The sequence below is a fragment of the Choloepus didactylus genome, chromosome 8 (genome assembly GCF_015220235.1).
Source record: "Choloepus didactylus isolate mChoDid1 chromosome 8, mChoDid1.pri, whole genome shotgun sequence".
Lineage (NCBI taxonomy): Eukaryota > Metazoa > Chordata > Mammalia > Pilosa > Megalonychidae > Choloepus > Choloepus didactylus.
The window spans coordinates 125,822,331-125,840,333 of NC_051314.1; the positions used below are offsets into that span (position 1 = coordinate 125,822,331).

Sequence of the window (18,003 nt, forward strand, 5' to 3'; positions counted from 1 at the left end):
AATGACCCATACTCCTGCGTGAGCATCATTGGAAGGGCTCAATGCTACTTCTAGTTGGCAATGTATGTGCATACATACATTCAGTGTAATGTGGCACCTAAAACCAGAGGTTTCCTGTAATGGAAACCATAAACAGTTCATGGGTGTAGGATTGAATAATGGTGCAGGAGAGTGCTGAGAAGTAGAACATGGGACAGGAAATCTAGACTTCAGCTTTCCTTGGCTCTGCCATCAGCTTACTCTTAGTATTGGTCAAGAAGCTGCTTCTTCAGCTGTTAAATGAAGGGTGTGAACTAGAAGGGTGATTAAAATTCCTTTTTGAGAATTAAAATCTTTAAGCACTGAAAAGTGACATATCTCCCACATGAGAACTGGTGGCTCTCCTCTGGGGGACTGCTGGTGAACAGAGCTCATTACTTAGTGGAATGTGGACAGTTGATCACTTAATGCCCACTTAATTTGGGGCTGAGTATCTTGTGTGGGCAGCAAAGATAGTGCCTGATCTGATGTGGTGTGACATGAATGAATGTATCATAGATGACCTAATATGTCAATGTTTGTGAGCTTCCTGAATACTGCTTTTTTTTCCCTGTTCCTACTAACTTGAAAAGGCCCTGCCATCTCTACCTTAAGCACCAGTATTAGAACCAGTCTACTCTTTTTTTTTTTGACCATTCTCTTTTTAATGACACACACACATGCACACAATCATTGTAGCAACTCTGTAAGATAGGCACTATTCTCATTTTAGAGAAGGAAACAGGCACAGAAATTAAAAAACTTACCTAAGTGAGCCACACACTTGTGACTAATGTGAGGTCTCCTAGATTCTGTTGCTCTAGCTTGCCACCTGCTCGCTAATAAGCCTGGGGTTTCATCTTACCCTTCTTCATATGTTTGTTCTAAATTATGTGGCTGAAAATCTGTCTTATTAAAAACCTGCCATGTGTTACTGGTAATTATCAAAGATGTGTGAGGGGTGGTAACTAAGTCCAAGGTACCTTACTAACACCACTATTAGGTTGTGGGCTTTGAATTCTGTTCCCCAGTGGAGTGCCAGCCTGTCACGCACTTTATTGCTTTCCTTTCTGATCGTTTCATTGTCTTGCAACTGCCCAGGGTGATAGCTTGGCATCTAACTGGCCCAGTTATGGTAAGAGCTCCATGGCTCAGTCCGTTTAGAGTCATGGTGCTAATTAACGTAATATATAAACTCTTGGGTAAAAAGGGAGAGAAAAACATGGGATTTTCCTTTACGGAGTGGTAAGAGGGCAAGGTCAGAAGTTACGTATTCTGTTACATCTGAAAATGTATTCGAGTGTAAAGGACAGAAGCCCTGACGGAAGGTGTGGAAGATGATCGCTTTATTGTGATCGAGTTTTCTACTTTGTATTTATAAGTATAGTTTCATAAATAACGACTTTTTCCTATATAAAAAGATAATAGCCCTCGAGAAATGGTGTTCGTGTGACTGAGCAAAAACGTTCAGGGTTTAAATCACAAGGCCAGTTACTTCCCGCCAAATTCCTTATGAAATTTAACTGCCTTGCAGGAAGCCCTCTGCTCTAGTCTCCAGGTTTATATTCTGAAAAAGGGAAACAAGTTAGATTCCCCAGTAGCTCATGGAATACAACTCTAAAAAAGAAACCAGTTTTCCCTCCCACTAGCGTACATCCCAGACCTGAAGGGGAAAAAAAAGTTTGGTAGAGAATTCAAAATGGCGCCCTCCCGTGACGTCATACCTGCCTCGGTCACATACTGGGGTCTCAGTAAGGGCGGAAGCGGGTTAAAGCTGCCTCAGTACGGGCGGTCGTGGATATCCACGCTAAAGGAGAAGTTAAACGTTGGGCGGATGTGTCCTTCGAAAATCTTACTGAGGGCGGAAGTTCTCCTGTTAAGGGCGGAAAGGCTTTAACCCAAGGATAGCTTCGGCGCCTAGCGCTTTTCAGGCACTTCCGGGGCGTATCGGAAGTTGCTTTGTTTTGCTTCAAGATGGCTGCGGGGATGTATTTGGAACATTATCTGGACAGTAAGAGCAGGCTGGAGGAGGGGGTCAGGGGTCATAGAGTGGTGGGGGAATCGGGGCTGAGAGGAACTATAGCCTGGAAGTCCTGGAGGTGAAAAGGTCGCAGTGCTAAAGGGCTTCCATGGGAGAAGATATTGAAGGGTGTGGAGAACGAGGGGGCGGGGCAGCAGGGTTGAAGCCTCGCTGTTGGGTGTAGACGAAGGAGGGGCTGCGCGGTGGTGCTGAAGGATTTGTCTCTAGAAGAGCTGGCGTAATAGCCGGAGATTTTTGCCGGCCCCGTTGTTCAGGGTCTCCAGCCTCAGAATAGCTTGTCCTCAAAGTCATTCAAATTTGGTCGTTCTGGTATATCACCCACTTGCCTGTTGGAGCAGCGTCAAAGACCTGCTCACGCCTCCCTCGCTCAATTCCTTCCGAAAGCGGCTCCTCTTGGGGATGGGGGTAGTGTTGAGTGAACACTGGCAAGTGATGGACTGAAATGCCCGTCTTCATGGAGCAGAGGTTCAGTTCTCATCAGATGGAAATCTGTTGCTATGTTTATGCCATTTGTATAACTCACTCTTCACAAAGTGTTATCACCCTGTGCACTTAAGTTTGTCTTAGTTTCGGGAGTCATTCATTCAACGGTTATCTACTGAGGTGCTGCGATGTGTCAGAAATAATGGCAGGCACTGGGGATATACAAAAATGAATAAGACACAACTCCTGCCATCAAAAAGTTCTCAGTCTAGTAGGAAACAGATTCTGCAAATAAATAAATATAAAGTGTGACCAGCGGAATAATAGCAATACCTTAAAAGGACAGTTCGTAACACTGGAGAAAGAGGAGGCAAGATAGAAGAAGTTTTGCAGAAGAAGTAATGTTTGAATAATCTTGAAGGGAGAGCGTTTATTTGCCAGAGTGGAGAGGAAAAGGGATTTCCAGGTTGGGGGGAAGCATCAGCAAAGGAATTATAATGGGTTTGTGGCAAAATCAAGGAAAAAGGAGGTCAGAGTATTTGATATATAGGACTATAAGGTGGAAGATTGGGAAGTGGGCCTGGAGAAAGAAGCTGGGGCCTGATTGTGCATGGCCTTTTTTTTAGGCCAAGCTAAGTATTTTGCACTTTAAATTGTAAGGAACCAACATATTTTTAAAGTATAGTGTGATTTTATAAAGGAAAATAACTGATATATGGTAAATTGGAGGGTGATTACAGTGGTAACTGAAAGTTCAATTAGGGATAACAGTCGAGAACCTGAACTCAGGGAACAACAGATACTTAGAAGTTAAATACTGTAGGATCGACTGGATGACTGAGCACTTGAGAGGGAGAGAAGAATCTAAGGTGAGTTCTAGGTAGATAATATACCATTAACAAGACAGGAATTCAGGAATAACAGCTGTAATTAATAGTTGTAATCAATTCAATTTTAGATTTAGGCATAGAAATGGTATTTGTATCCATGACAGTGAATGACATCATCAGAGAAAGCAAGTAGAGTGAGAAAACCAGAAAATTCAAGTATAAGCTCAAAAAAATATTAACATTTAAGGGACAGGCTAAGGAGATGAGATTTGGAATCCTAAGAGGAAGAAAGTTACTCAAAGGAGAGAGGGTGGCGTCAACTGCCATAGAGGTATTTTTTAGGACAGTATTAATAACAGACCAATTGATTTGATAAGTTGCTGGTGACTTAAAGTAATCTCAGTAAACTGGTGGCGGCAGACCTGAGGTTGTAAGTTAAAATGGAGGCATTCAAAAAGTTTGTTCAAAAGGAACAAACTTGTCTTGTATGAGGGCAACAAGTATTCGTGTGTTTATTCAGATATTTATTGTGTACCTTCTGCATGCAAGTTATAATCCTAAACACTGGGGAAATAATAATATAAGGCACACATGTTCCAATCTTCTAGAGGACTGGGGAGACAGTCACCAAATAACTAATTACACAATTATTTAATTACAGTTGGATGAATGCTAAAAAGGATAGTGATTAAAAAAACCTTGACAGCATATATCTGGAGCACTTGTCTGGTACTGGGGAAGTCATGTTTGAGCTGAACTTTGAAGGATGGACAGGAATTTAGGAGGCCAGGAGATATGGCAGGGTTGGGGTGAGGAAGACCGGGCAGTGCATTTCAGGCAGAGAGAACAGCATGTGGAAAGCCAAGTGATGGGAAGAGCACTAGCAACTTTGAGGCACTTAGTGAAGGCCAGTGTGGTTAGAGCAGAGAAAGCACAAAGGAGTACTGCAAGAGGTAAGGCAGGTGTGAAGTAAGCAAAGACCAGAAAATGCAGAACATCATCAGCATGACAAGTTATTGGAGGATTATAAGCAGGAGAGTGACCTGATCAGATTTGCCTTTTTAAAAAGAACGTTCTGGCTACTATATGGAGGATAGATTGGAAGTGTGTGTGATGAGTAGTAGTGGATAGCAGGAGGGTGTTTTTAAATTAAGAACAAGTTGCTTGGAGGCAGAGATTGAAAATAAAGGAAAGGGAAGGGCTGATTTGTAAAGTAAGGTCACTGAAGAGGGAAAGGATAGGATAGCTGTGCAGAAATGGAGAGATTAGTGGTGGAGAGAAGGAGACGGACATGGCTTATTCTGAGAAAGGATGAATGCCATGATAGACAAATCTAGAGGTTCAAAGGAGGGAAATCTGAGGATGCTTGGGTCCTGTTTTGGAACTGCACTTTAAAAGGATCTGTAAGGCCTATGAAGTCCAGTGATTCTCAGTTTCACCTCTTCTCTCTAGGTATCGAAAACCTCCCCTTTGAGTTGCAGAGGAACTTTCAGCTCATGAGGGACCTAGATCAAAGAACAGAAGGTACGTATGGAGTCAGGAGTCCATTGTATAATGAGTATGTGTGATCATTTGTTTTTCTCCTTGGTGTTACCATATCATCTGGTATGATCTGGAGAACTGTGGCTTCTCTCTCTCATTTACTCTCTTGTGATTCTTAAAAGGAGGGCAATGATGATCTTCATTTCTATATCAGCTTTTCCATAACGAATGAACTATTGAGACAATGCCTCAAGAACTCAGAGATACTATGTTTTTATATCTTCTTCAAGAATGTTAAAATCCTGTCATCTCTAGAATCATTTCTGCCCTCCATATTTGGCATATTTATAGGAAGACTAGAATCTTTCCACTTCACTGCATTGTTAACCTTACTACCCCAAATTCACAGTGTGGCTTTAGTCTGCATCTCATGTTGGTAGACAGGATCTTTGCTGTATGACAAATTCTTAAAAAAAGAAAAGGCAGAAAAGCAGCAATTAACGTCAGGATTTCTACACTGTATTCTTCAACCTTACAGAAGCATTAGATACCGTCTATGGCCTTGGACTCTAGAAACTGTTGAGCAAGTTTGGCTGCATGGAAGCATTCACTTGGAGCCACTACAATGGTCAGGTTGGTCTCTTCGGGGTCGAAGGTGTCTGTTGAAGCTCTTCCCCATAGCCATCGAAGGATATATAGGTCTTATCTTCCATCCTTACTGTAGTCACGGTCAAGGATGTAACACACTGGTGTGAGGATACCTGAAGTTGATGACTTAAGTTACTGTGGGTAAGCTTACTTGGGAAAAGATGACCATCATCTAAAATCCTGGATATAAGCCCCTGAGAGCTGCCTGCTGGAATGCTGAGGACCAGCTTGCTTTCTTTATCAGATGATTCCAACTCTTGAGTTCATCCACAGAGAGACCAGTTGGAGATTACTGAACTATATGCTTTTTCAGGTGTCCTCCAAGGGTCTGGAATGAAGTGGGGCATAAATATAGTGTGTTTGCAGGTACTCCCTGTTACCTGTTGCTGCACTGTGTTACAGCCAGACTTTTGTCTCTTTACATCAACATTTTTTGTGAGCTCTGTCAACCAACTGTTAGGTAGTATGTTTCTACAGTATCAGTGCTCTGGAACGTCACCAGTCTTCTGGTATTGAAATGTTGGCAGCAAATCTTAGATGAACAAACAGAAAAAGGTGGTGGGAAATGTAAGCAAGTTGCAAAATGATGAGTAAAATAGAGTGGGCAGTCAGGCAAGCAAAACTGTTATGGGGTGAAGGGTGAACTAGGGCCTAATTTTAAATGATGAGCTAGAGATGTACAGACTTGGAAGACAGCAGCAGAAGATGACCCAGACTGGTTTGCAGCAGTCACAGATGCTGTGGGATGTTTTTGAGAAGAGAAACCAGGCAGCTTTTGAGAGCAGAATTCATGGATCAAGCAGCAGCAAACCCTGCAAAGAAGCATCTTCAGTCATCAACAGAAATATTCTTCATATTAGCACAGTGTGCAGAGAAATCCCTCAGTATATTTTAATATTTTAAGTTCCAACTCTGATAGCAGTGTTTTCTGCACTCTGAAGGCATCGTTAAAACAAATATTGTCAATATATTGTATTACTTGAGTACGTGGCACAGTACCTGTGAACGTTCAGTACATTTTAGTTCGAAGGTTGTGATGGTGAATGGAAGCGGTCCGAGGAGCAAGAGGAAGTGTGTTTCACCTAGCCACTCAGGGGCCATTGTGACCAGGCCTCTGTCTCTGTTGTAGACCTGAAGGCTGAAATTGACAAGTTGGCCACTGAGTATATGAGTAGCGCCCGCAGCCTGAGCTCCGAGGAAAAATTGGCCCTTCTCAAACAGATCCAGGAAGCCTATGGCAAGTGCAAGGAATTTGGTGACGACAAGGTGCAGCTTGCCATGCAGACCTATGAGATGGTATGGCCCTGTTTGTGGCTCCCCACCTACCTCCCATCTAATGCTCAGGGTCCTAGACCCTCTCCTTTAGCTGTGTTGGGATCTGTTTTGGGTCTGGAAGATCCATAGAATGGGCCTTAGCTTGTGTTCTTGTACTGGTACCAGCCTTGTACCTCTCTCTTCTCCTTCCTTCCCACCCAGGTGGACAAACACATTCGGCGACTGGACACAGACCTGGCCCGTTTTGAGGCTGATCTGAAGGAGAAACAGATTGAGTCAAGTGACTATGACAGCTCCTCCAGCAAAGGCAAAAAGAGTGAGGAGGGGGGCGGGGCTATGGGTGCTGGTTCAGGGGGAGAAGCAGCAGGCTCTTTGGGGAGGGGCACCAGGTTGGAAAGAGGGGGAAGAAGGAGGACTTAACCTGTTTTTCTGTTTCTTTGCCTCCTGGCTTTCCCCCTCCTCCCTAGAAGGCCGGACTCAAAAAGAGAAGAAAGCTGCCCGTGCTCGTTCCAAAGGGAAAAACTCAGATGAAGAAGCCCCCAAGGCTGCCCAGAAGAAGTTAAAACTTGTGCGCACGTGAGTGTATCAGGGCGCATTTGCCAAATACATACTCTTCTCTCCTGCCCCCCACCCCCAACCCTCACTGTCCCCCTCACTGAAGAAGACAGTGTAGAAATCCTGATATTAATTGCTGCTTTTCTGCCTTTTCTTTTTTTTAAGTCATGCTTGATCCATGAATTCTGTTCTCTTCTCCTCACATATTATTTTGCTTCTCTCTCATACAGAGAGGAGAAACCACAATTGCTTGTCCCACCAGGCTCTCCTGCCCCCTCCGAGAGTCCTAGGTTGTATCTGCCCTTCCTGCAGATGACACTTTCTCTTCCTCTTGGCCTGCAGAAGTCCTGAGTTTGGGATGCCCTCAGTGACCTTTGGCAGTGTCCACCCCTCTGATGTGTTGGATATGCCTGTGGACCCCAATGAGCCCACCTACTGCCTTTGTCACCAGGTCTCCTATGGAGAGATGATTGGCTGTGACAACCCCGATGTGAGAACCAGTTTGCCTCAGGAAGGGGTTCTTGGGGAGCATGTAAGGTAGTGGGTACAAGAGGGGGGAAAACAATGGTTGAATAGTGGGACTTCAGGATAGGAGGAAGGCGGTTGGAGTTGGCTGGCGTTGGGACCGCCAAGAATTCTCAGAAGGGACAGAATCTGTGAAAGGGCTTCCTTTCTTCCTCTGCCCTGCCCCCCCCCCCCGCCCCCGACTATTGCTTCTTCCATCTCCTTCCTTTTCCAGTGTTCCATCGAGTGGTTCCACTTTGCCTGTGTGGGGCTGACAACCAAGCCTCGAGGGAAATGGTGAGTGAGAGAGTTGTGGTAGGAACTGGCCTGCTGAGTGGTAGAGGGCCCTCTCTCCCTTTCACTCACTTTCTCCCTCCCTTCTCTTTCATGTTCCTTTTTAGGTTTTGCCCACGCTGCTCCCAAGAACGGAAGAAGAAATAGATAAGGGATTTCAGTACCACAATTTCTTCTATGTCCCCTGATCTGGGCTAGTGGGGAGAGGAATGCCTGTGCTGGGGCCAGGGGCTTCGGGGAGAAGTGGATGCTGCAGTATTGTCATCCCTCTTCCTCCTCTCCCCCCACTCCTGGTGCTGAGGCTGCTTCTAAACCCTGGTAGGGAGGGGTTCTGCAGCCACTAACGGTATGTGCTCTCCTTTAGCCCTCCCCCTTCCAAGGGAAGTGGTCTTGCCCACTCTCCTTTTGCCTCCATGCTGAGGTCGGTGCTGTATTTCAGAGGATGGTCCTCTTTATTCCCCCTGCTTTGTATTTAAGGACTAGGGCAGTAGCATGGGGGCACCTCCCCCAGCCTTCCGGTTCCCCCCCCCATGGGGGGGCAATGGTGTGATAAACACTCTTCTCCATTCTTTTCCTGCTTTTTCTGTGGTGGCGTTTTCCAGGTCACTTTGGCTATGGCCCTAGTTGAAGGGGCACCCCTTCCTCTGTGCCCAGAGGATTCATGGTGGCCTTGTGAATGGGGCAGGGTGCAAGGTGGAATGCAAGTAACTCACATGTAAAGGAATTTGGGTAGGTGAATAAAAGCTATACATGTTGGCCTGCTGTGTTTATTATACAGACACTCTTTTAGTTCAATGTGCTAAGCATTCTTTCTGTATCCTCTGGGCTGGATAAGAGGCAGGAAGATGACATACCAGAAGTAGGACAAGACATGGAACCAGAACTGGTACTTTGCTACAGACAACTCTCACCTTGGGAAAGACAAAGCTGGAGGGTGGAGCCTTAGGCCAAGGGTTTCCAAAACTTTTCAAATTGGCGTCTTTTCTACATAAAAACAAATTGGCATCTTTTCTACATAAAAACCTTTTTTCATTTAATTTTAATAAATATGTGTTTGTGCTGTTTACATGTACTATTATGCTGAATATTAGCTTGCATTTCTAATAGATAATAGACAAAATAGAAAAGCAAATACTTTTTTCCCATAGTATTCCTTTCCTTTAAAAAAAAGAAATTATTAGAGAGGTTGTGGATTTGAGTCATTCTTGTACCTGAGCTGCTGCTGCTCTGAACCTTACTCTTGTTTTCCGTTTGGGCTGTTTTCCCATGGGGGCTTCCTCTCTAGCTCCTCCCCAGTGGGCCCTAACGTTTCCTACATTCCATCTCCGCCAACCCCAGAACCCTGCCTGTGCTGCCATCTGGTCCTCCCCACCTGTTGGGCAAATCGCTTCTTCAATCCCTAGCTGCCTTCTCTGTAAGACAGGGTAACAGTATCCACCTCAGGTGACCACTCTGGAGACCAGATAAGGTAACACATGAAGGACCCCACTGAGGATGCTGAATAAAGACAGCCCTGGCCGCGTCACCGCCGGTTCCGGAGGGCGCCGGGCTCCCGCTGGCCTGCACCCCCGCGGCGGTTTCCCGGGCCCCGCCCCCGCGCTCTGTGACGTCGGGGCCGCTCCTGCCTGGTTCTTCCCGGGTGCGCCCGCGCCCCGCCCGCTCTCCGTGGCGTCGGGCCCGTTAGAGGCTGCTTTGGTGCGAGGAACGCGGGCAGATCTGCTGGGGCCATGAGGAAGCTAGCTGCTGGCTTCCTTCTCGCACTCCTCAAGGGTGAGAGGTTCCCGTGTGCTCCGAGAGTCTTTTCCTCCCGGGGCTCGGCTCTCTTTCTGCTGAGAGCCCTTCTTTCACAGTGTCCGAAACGCTTTCTCACGGTGATCTCGTTGGATCTGCCCCTATTTTCTCATCCTTCCCGGATCTCCCCCTGGGTTCTGACCTTTGCCTCTACTCCCAAAGTCCCCTCACCCGTGGTCAGCACGGACATACACCCCACCCCCACCCCCAGTTCCTTCTGTCCGCGGGGCCCCAGCCTGTCCGGGGTCTGGGTCTGCCCTGGGCCAGGAGTCGATTTGGCGATCGGTCCATCCATCCGTGTGTCCCCCACCTCGCAGTGCTGCTCCTGCTTCCCGCACCTGCCCCAGCTCAGGATTCGGCCTCGATCTCCACTCCAGGCAGCCCTCTCTCTCCCACCGAGTATGAACGTTTCTTCGCACTGCTGACCCCAACCTGGAAGGCAGAGACTACCTGCCGTCTCCGTGCAACCCATGGCTGCCGGAACCCCACACTCGTCCAGCTGGACCAGTATGAAAACCACGGCTTGGTGCCCGATGGTGAGGGCCGGGCTAGTAGGGAAACCTAGGCATCCGGTGTTCACCCAAAGCTCAGGGCAGAAGCCCCGTGCTCACTTGAATCAGGGAAAGGGTATGGCCGGCCCCTTTCCCCCAGCCCATATCCTCCACTCTTCACACACCAAGGCGTCCACTGTCACTCCTGGGAAGGTGTTTCCCCCGTGTGTTCACCCCTCCATCCCTGCCCTTCTCAGGTGCTGTCTGCTCCGACCTCCCTTATGCTTCCTGGTTTGAGTCCTTCTGCCAGTTTACTCAGTACCGTTGTTCCAACCACATCTACTATGCCAAGGTGAGGCCCAGGGCCACGGGAGAGGCGGTGCAGAGCTGAGGAAAGGCCCCGGGAGAGCCAGCCCTTGGGCATCCCTCCCTGCCAGCCTGCCAGGTTTACCCAGATTATGTACAAATACGGTCTCACCTGGGGCACTCAGATTGAGCAATCCTGTGAAAAAAGCAGGGAAGAGATGGGAAGAGGCAAAGAAATAAGTCCTTCCATTTCTTCTAAGAGGTCAGTGATTTCATTTGTCAAATGCACATGTGGAAGAGTGAAGTTAGGGGTTTGGTCCAGACAACTGAAGTCTTATCTTATGGTAGTGGTGTGTGTGTGTGTGTGGGGGGTGGCATTCTCAGCTCTAGAGGCTTCCAGCAGGGGCCGTGTTCCTTTATCCCTTCCCAGGAACCCTAACTGAAAAGACATGCTGGAAAAGGGATTGAGAAATAAGCTAGAGTAGCCCTTTGGGAAAGGCATTCCCACTTTCCTTCTCTCCCTACAGAGAGTCCGATGTTCCCAGCCGGTCTCAATCCTCTCGCCTAGCACTTTCAAGGAGATTGACTCATCAGGCAAAGTATTGCCCACCACGATGACCTCTGCCATGGCTCCCCATGTCACAGGTGAGATCTTCCAGGCACCAGGGAGACTGCCAGTGACTCCTTCCACTCTTCCCCAGACCAGGATTGAAGGCCTCAGTGAGAGGGGAATGGGAAGGATGTTGTGAGGGGCTGGGAGCAGCTGTTTACATATGAGAGGGCCATTACTTACCATTCTGCCCTCACTCCATTTTTTTCTAGGTCCCGAAGACATTCCTGCATTTGGAAGTCTCAGGGACTTTTATAAGCTAACATTTTCACTTTAGAAAGGGTTGGTGCGAGCTATTCAGAATACATGGTGTTTCCTAAGTGAGAGAGACAAAGGGTGGTATTTGAGGTGGAAGTTAGAGAAGCTGGGGCACCTGTGAGGGAGGTGTGACGGTGACAGCACAATTTTCCCATGGCATTATTCTTTGATTTTAATCAATACTTATATTCTTTTCTGTGCTTCTCATCCTTGACTGGGTGTTTAAGTGTGATTTGGTCTGCTTTCCTCTGCCTGTATGCTTATGTGTGTATCCCTCTATGAATTCAGACTTTCGGGGACTAGAATCCTGACTGTTCCTTTCTTCTCTCGGTCCCTAAACCCTGCTGCAGCCACAGAGCGACAGATCTTCCAGCCCTGGCCCGACAGGCTGAACAATAATGTGGAGGAGCTGCTGCAGTCCTCCTTGTCCCTGGGAGGTCAGGAGCAAGGACCGGAGCACAAGCTGGAGCACAAGCAGGAGGAGGGGCAAGAACACAAGCAGGAGGAGGGGCAGGAGCAAGAAAAGCAGGAGGAGGAGCAAGAAGAAGAGGGAAAGGAGGAAGGACAGGGGACAGAGGAGGGACTGGATTCCTTGTCTGGGCTGCAGACAGACCCAGAGTCCAATTTTCAGGTTGAATCTTTGTCTTCCAACCCTTCCTCCTTCACCGCCCGGGTGCGGGAAGTAGAGTCTACCCCGATGATGATAGAGAACATCCAGGAACTCATTCATTCAGCTCAAGAATTGGATGAAATTAATGACATGTTTGATGAGGAATCCTACTGGAAAAGCCAAAGCAGTGGCAGGTACAGAGGTTTTGACTCCCTCACTGGCCCTGCCTTTTCTGCTGCCTGCCTCAGGAATGAAAGGCTCACTATCCCAACTTTGGCCTCCAAACCCACTCAGACCTGCATGGGCTTTAGGCACACCCAGCAACTGCCTGCCTTACCCATTCCGTGCCCATCATCAGTTTAAGCACTGCTGGATGCTCATTCTCTACACCATGTAGTGGAATGAGCCCCATCCCTGGAGCTAACAGGCCTGGGTTCTGGTCTTGTCTCTAATCCTGATCAGCAATGCAATCTTGAGAAAGTCACTTCCCCTTTCTGGGCCTCCGTTCCCCTTTTGTAAAAGGAGGCAGTTGGTCCAGAGGCCTCTAAGGCCCCATCCAGCATGCTGAATGTGGATGCGAAGGGGCGGGGAAGAGAATACATGTGGCTTTCTGCCCACCAGCCAGTGCTGTCTTCTTGCAGCCTCCTGGAGCTGCCGCACATGGAGGCCTTGCTGATCCTGTGCTATTCGATTGTGGAGAACAGCTGCTCCATGAACCCCACTGCCAAGGCCTGGCAGCACTTTGAGGAGGAGGTCCTTGGCTTCGGGAAGTCGGTACGCCCACCATGTTGTTCAATGGGTATATGCTCACGGGGCATCCTCTGAGCTTGGCGCTGGACTCGGCCCTGGGAGTTGGGGATGGGCAGGGAGACAGAAAGCATGAGGCATAGTTGGGAAGGTTCTCTCCAAGCATGGCGCCCTTCCTTGGGAGGACATCTTTTCTAGTCCACCTTAAAGGAGGAGGGCTCAAGACCAAGTCTGGAATACCTTCCAGTACAGAAAGAAATTCATCCTTCCGCTCTTTGAGTCGTTAGGCCTTAAATTCACCATCTTTAATATCTGGTCGTGCCTTGGATGCAGCTCTCCTTTCCAGAGGGTTCATAGAGCCCATTCCAGGGAACTTGTAAAGACAGTCTGGTCTGAGTGTGTCCCTAGAAACCATCAAGTCTATTCCCAGGAAACCATATCTTAGGTTTTCAATTAATATCATTTAATAGACCTTTATGAGAGCTAGTATATCATTCATCCATTTGTGCAAACCAGCTATGTACGGGTATTTGAGATGTTAGCAGACAGTGCAATAGATACAGTCCTCTGCCCTCTTGGAGTCTAGTGGGAGAGTCAGATGGGGAAGCGGGCAGTACGGTGGAATGGGATAAACGCTGTGACAGGGATAAGAACAAAGTGCAGAGAGAGTTGGTGGGGTGGGGGTAGTTGCTTATGACAGCACTTCCATGTTTGAGAAGATCAGAGAATGTTTCTTAGAGGAATTGATGTTTAAAGTGAGACCTGAAGATGAAAAAAAGTTAAGCAAGCAAAAGAGGGGGCCTGCTAGAAAGTTCCTGGTAGAGGAAATAGCATGTACAAAGGCTCCAAGGCAAGAAAGAATGGAGAGTTCATAAGAGACCAAGAATGAGCATAATATTCCTGCCCTTAAAGGGCCGAGAGCCCACAAAGGGGGTTAATATGGATACAGTAGGATCACAGAAGGAGTGCACTGAGTTTGGAAAAAGAGAAAAAATAAGTGGTAGGAAATTCTGTGGTTTGGGAGAGCTCACTGGATTGTAGGGCTTGGTTAAGTAAGGATTACCTGGAGCGGAGCTGCGGGAGATAGGGTGAAAGAGATCGTCAGGGTCCTGATGTCAAAATCTTGACAGGCAGTCTAGCGCATTTGTATTTAATTTGATTAGAAAGGGGAATCCCATAAAGTTTGTTGGGCAGGGATGTGATGGCACCTCCCTCACCCTGCTGCTGCGGACGGAGGAGGATGGGATTGACTGGATGTTCTTAGCCAGACCTTCTGCTGATGCTGAGGAAGCTAAATCAGGGTAGAGAGTGCCTTAAACCTAGATGAGGGGTACATCCTTGGGCTTGGAGTGGGATCCATGACCAGCTCCACCGTTTTATCAGGTCTGTGGCTTTGAGCAAGTTTACTTAACCTTCCTGAGCTTCAGTTTCTTCAGCAGTCAGATGGAGATGTGATTAGTACCTGTTCTGTTATAGGGTTCCTGTGAGGACTGAGTGAGAAGATAGCACCCATATCCATGTGCCCAGCACGGTGTCATCTCTTTATAAATATTAGTGTTGTCATTAGCAGAGAGGGAGAAGCAGGGGGGAGGGAGAGTGCGGTCGGGGTTACTGCTTCTAGGGGGAGTGGCGGCCGGTAGCCGAGCCCTCAGCTCTCGGGGCTGCTTAAAGGGTACCAGCGGCGGGGGCTCTTTCCCGGAGGCGAGGGCGAGGCGGAGGACGTGGCCAGGGTCCTCGGCGAGAGGCGTGCAAGGTGTGGAGGGCGGCGATAAGGACAAAAACACTCTTCATCCAGTAGGAGTATGCACCAAAGAGATTTATTCAGGGGTGATTACAGGTTATATAGGCTGGTAAGAGGGGCAGGGCTGGAAAGGAGGTGAAGTAGCCTAAAATGGCAATACTGAAGGAAGAGGGGCTAGGATTGGTTCTGAGAGGACGCAGGAGCCATTGCAGCGGGCGGGGGTTGTTTTGGCCACGGTGCATGCGCGCTGGCGGTGGCAGGAGTGGCCTTGGCACCAGGGAGTGGGTGGGTAAGATAAGGAAGTGGGGAAAGGGCAGTTGGGAGAAAGGCGGTTTCCTCCGGCAAGCCTCCCCTGCCAGTGGCATTTTGGGTGAGGAAAAGGGAGCTGCCTTGACCCCGCTCCCCAGGCTCGGGGGGGCTGCAGAGGGCACTCACGCCCGTACCTACTACCCTCCCCAGGGGGTGATCAGGTCCCCTGGCCCAGGCCTGGCAAGCTGAGGTACAAGCTCAGTCCCCGCAGGAGAGAGTGCGAGCTCTTCTCAAATAGGCTAAGTTAGATTGATTGTAGGTCTCCCAATGGTAGACGTCCGACAGGCACTTGGCACTGGGGATTTGGAGCTCAGGAAAGAGATCAGAGCTGCTGACAAAGATTCACCTCCCGAGAGATGAAGGTTGCCTTGGAGTGGATGAGTTACCCTCAAAGAGGCTGCAGGAATAGAGCTGAGGCGAGGGCAGTGAGGAGGACAGCCAGGGAAGCTTCCGTTCTTAGAGCAGCCTGGCTTTCCGTGGGGCCTCGCTCTGGAGGGCTGCGTCGGGGGAGAGGGCAGGCTGCCGGGTCGGAACCTCAGTACTCTTTCCCCTGCACTGCCGCCCAGGTCTGTGACAGCCTCGGGAGGAGACACGTGCTTTCCTGTCCCTACTGTGACTTCTGCTCCCTGAAGCTGGAGCAGTGCTATTCGGAGTCCAACCTGCAGCGGCAGCGTTGCGACAGCAGCCACAGGACAAACTTCCTCAGCCCCTTGCTCCTGTCCCAGACTTCCTCCATCGGCACCCAGGTACCGAACCAGGCAGCCCTCCGTGCGGCGGGAGGCAGGCTGCAGGCGGAGCTGGGAAGGGGGGCCCGCCGGGGCCGGGGTGCACCTCTCCCCTGTGTCCTCTGCTTCAGATGAGTCCTATGAGGTCGGGCCGCTTTTACGGGTTGGATCTCTACGGCGGGCTCCGCATAGACTTCTGGTGTGGCCGGCTCGCCACAAAGGGCTGTGAAGATTCCCGAGTCGCCAGCTGGCTCCAGGCTGAGTTCCTCAGCTTCCAGGATGGGGACTTCCCCACCAAGGTTGGAGCCTTTCCCCCAAGCTCAGCCCCTCCCTCCCCCTCCCCTCATTCCTTCTGATTACCTGCTCTAGGGCTCACTAGGGTGTGGGAGGGGGCTGGGGCCCCTGGCTTCTGCAAGCCAGCCCTCACTGGACCTCCTGCCTCTCGCCTCTGTACTGATGCCCCCATCTCACCTTCCCACAGGGCGGGGACGGTATTTGGCAAAGAAGTAGGAACCCTGGAATGGGGGTGGGGGCACAGGCCTCTGGGAGGCAGGAGATGAAGGTTCTGGTTCCATCTCTTCCCACTGTGGGCCAAAGTTACTCATCTCCGCGATAAGCGAGCAGGTGATGCCTGAGCTGCCGCCCACCCCTGCATCCCAGGGCTCCCTGCCTCAGCCTGTCAGCCTCCTTCCCCGGCTCTTTCCAGTGCTTTCCCTGCTCAATGAACTCAACTTGGCTCCCCTCTCCCCAAAGCTACCTCCCCATTTGAAACTGCCTATTGTTGCCTAGAGCCAGGCCCCTCCCCTCTTGTGGGTTAGCAGGAAGAAAACCAGGCAAGGAAAAGTAGGGGCAGTTAAGGAAGGGCTGGTTCTTGCCCCAGATCCCTGGATCCAGAAGGGGTCTCAGAGATCACCTCAGCTGCCCCCCTGGATTCACAGTTGGGGAGGCGAGGTCCAAAGAGAGATTCTTACCCCCTCTCCTTCTCTCTATTACCAGAAATAACCTGATATTGGGCCATGAGTTGGGCCCCCCTCCCCATGTTCTGAACCCCGAACCCTCTTCTCTTTTCCCTGTTCCCCAACCACTTTCCCAGTGAGATCCCCAGCAGCAAAGCCTGTCCTCATCCTCCCAGGCTCCTGGCTGCTGCCCAGCGACTAAACTATGATGGCTTGATGGTGGGAGGGCAGAGCAGAGGGAGAAGGGGCAGCTCCTCAGAGAGGATGCACAGGGAGGGAGCACCACAGGGGTGGGAGGTCTGGTTCTGCCTTCGAGGGGATTCTCTGGAGAGCTGGAGTCTAGTAGGGCTCCTGACGTCTCCCTACCTGCCCATCCCTGGCTCCTGGCTTAGATTTGTGACACCGACTTTGTCCAGTACCCGAACTACTGTTCCTTCAAAAGCCAGCAGTGTCTGATGAGAAGCCAAGAACGGAAGGTGAGTCCCTTGCACCTTCCTCCTCCCCCCTGCCATCGGCCCTTCCATCAGTCCCCCCCCCCCCCCCACACACACACATACCTGCCAAGAGCAGCTGGCTGTGGAGAGCAGCTCCCCACTTGCATCTCTGGGGCAGGGGCCTCCAGCGGCCCTCCTCCCTCTTCCACTCCTGCAGCTCTGGAGTGAGCCAGGCCTTCCCGGGCGGGAGGGGGGCTGAGAAAGGAAGCTGTCACTAGGAGGTGGGGGCCCAGGGGGCCCCACCGGGAAGACCCTCAGCCAGGTTGGGAGCTGGATGTCAAGATGTCAGTGCCCTGGCATAAGTCACTTCCCCTGGGATCCTCCACCTGCTAGTTTTTGAAAGGGCTACTTGGTGTCTTGGGCAGCTTTGAAACCCCACCTCTAAGTGTCCTCCTTCCCTGTCCTGCCCTGAGCCTGGGCCCACCCCCCTCGGGTGTCACTTCCACACCCCTGGCTCCTAGCTCTGTGACCCAGGCCATGTGTGCCTGACCCCCGCATAGGTGTCCCGCATGAGGTGTCTGCAGAACGAGACTTACCATGTGATAACCCTGAGCAAAAGCGAGGAGTTGGTGCTTCGTTGGAACCAGGAGTTTAGCAGCCTGACTCTAGGCCAAGCCGGATGACCTGGGTGCCAGCCTGTCCCCACCCCAGCCCGACCTTTCTGAGCCCTCTTATCACTCCCAGATCCCACCTGTCAGTTTGCTTCCAGGCTGCCCCTTCCAGTCTCTTGCCAGGCCCCTGCTCTCATTCTCTTCAGGTTGGGGCAGCAGTGCTGAGAGGCCCCTGTTGGGGGCACCACCCACCTCAAGGCTGTCTTTATATAAAGTGTTTATTTTCAGCCTGCGTGGCCTGTTTTGGTTATGAGCCACCCTGCCCGATGGGCATCAGTCCCCCA

General features: G+C 50.0%; 2 protein-coding genes across 13 annotated transcripts; both read left to right on the forward strand.

The window, feature by feature from the left end:
• The first annotated feature begins 1,967 nt into the window (after window positions 1-1,967).
• ING4 (inhibitor of growth family member 4) lies at window positions 1,968-9,004 on the forward strand. Of its 12 annotated transcripts, none has more exons than XM_037846335.1 (9): window positions 1,968-2,029; window positions 4,765-4,836; window positions 5,333-5,427; window positions 6,572-6,738; window positions 6,919-7,033; window positions 7,185-7,293; window positions 7,615-7,804; window positions 8,012-8,073; window positions 8,178-8,952. In XM_037846335.1, the coding sequence occupies exons 4-9, from the start codon at window positions 6,610-6,612 to the stop codon at window positions 8,215-8,217; spliced, it is 645 nt and encodes a 214-aa protein (XP_037702263.1). In that variant the 5' UTR covers window positions 1,968-2,029; window positions 4,765-4,836; window positions 5,333-5,427; window positions 6,572-6,609; the 3' UTR covers window positions 8,218-8,952. The 12 variants fall into 12 exon arrangements, with proteins under 12 accessions (XP_037702263.1, XP_037702255.1, XP_037702256.1 ...); XM_037846334.1 differs by lacking the exon at window positions 5,333-5,427 and adding an exon at window positions 3,306-3,351 and having other exon boundaries at window positions 2,010-2,029; window positions 8,178-8,958; XM_037846336.1 differs by lacking the exon at window positions 1,968-2,029 and adding an exon at window positions 3,306-3,351.
• Window positions 9,005-9,211: 207 nt separating this feature from the next.
• On the forward strand, window positions 9,212-17,946 carry LOC119541938 (acrosin binding protein). Its single transcript, XM_037846321.1, has 10 exons — window positions 9,212-9,840; window positions 10,179-10,397; window positions 10,610-10,704; window positions 11,186-11,303; window positions 11,877-12,330; window positions 12,778-12,910; window positions 15,500-15,679; window positions 15,790-15,957; window positions 17,007-17,090; window positions 17,609-17,946. Exons 1-10 carry the CDS (start codon window positions 9,798-9,800, stop codon window positions 17,729-17,731), a joined length of 1,617 nt encoding a protein of 538 aa, XP_037702249.1. The 5' UTR covers window positions 9,212-9,797; the 3' UTR covers window positions 17,732-17,946.
• Window positions 17,947-18,003: the final 57 nt, after the last annotated feature.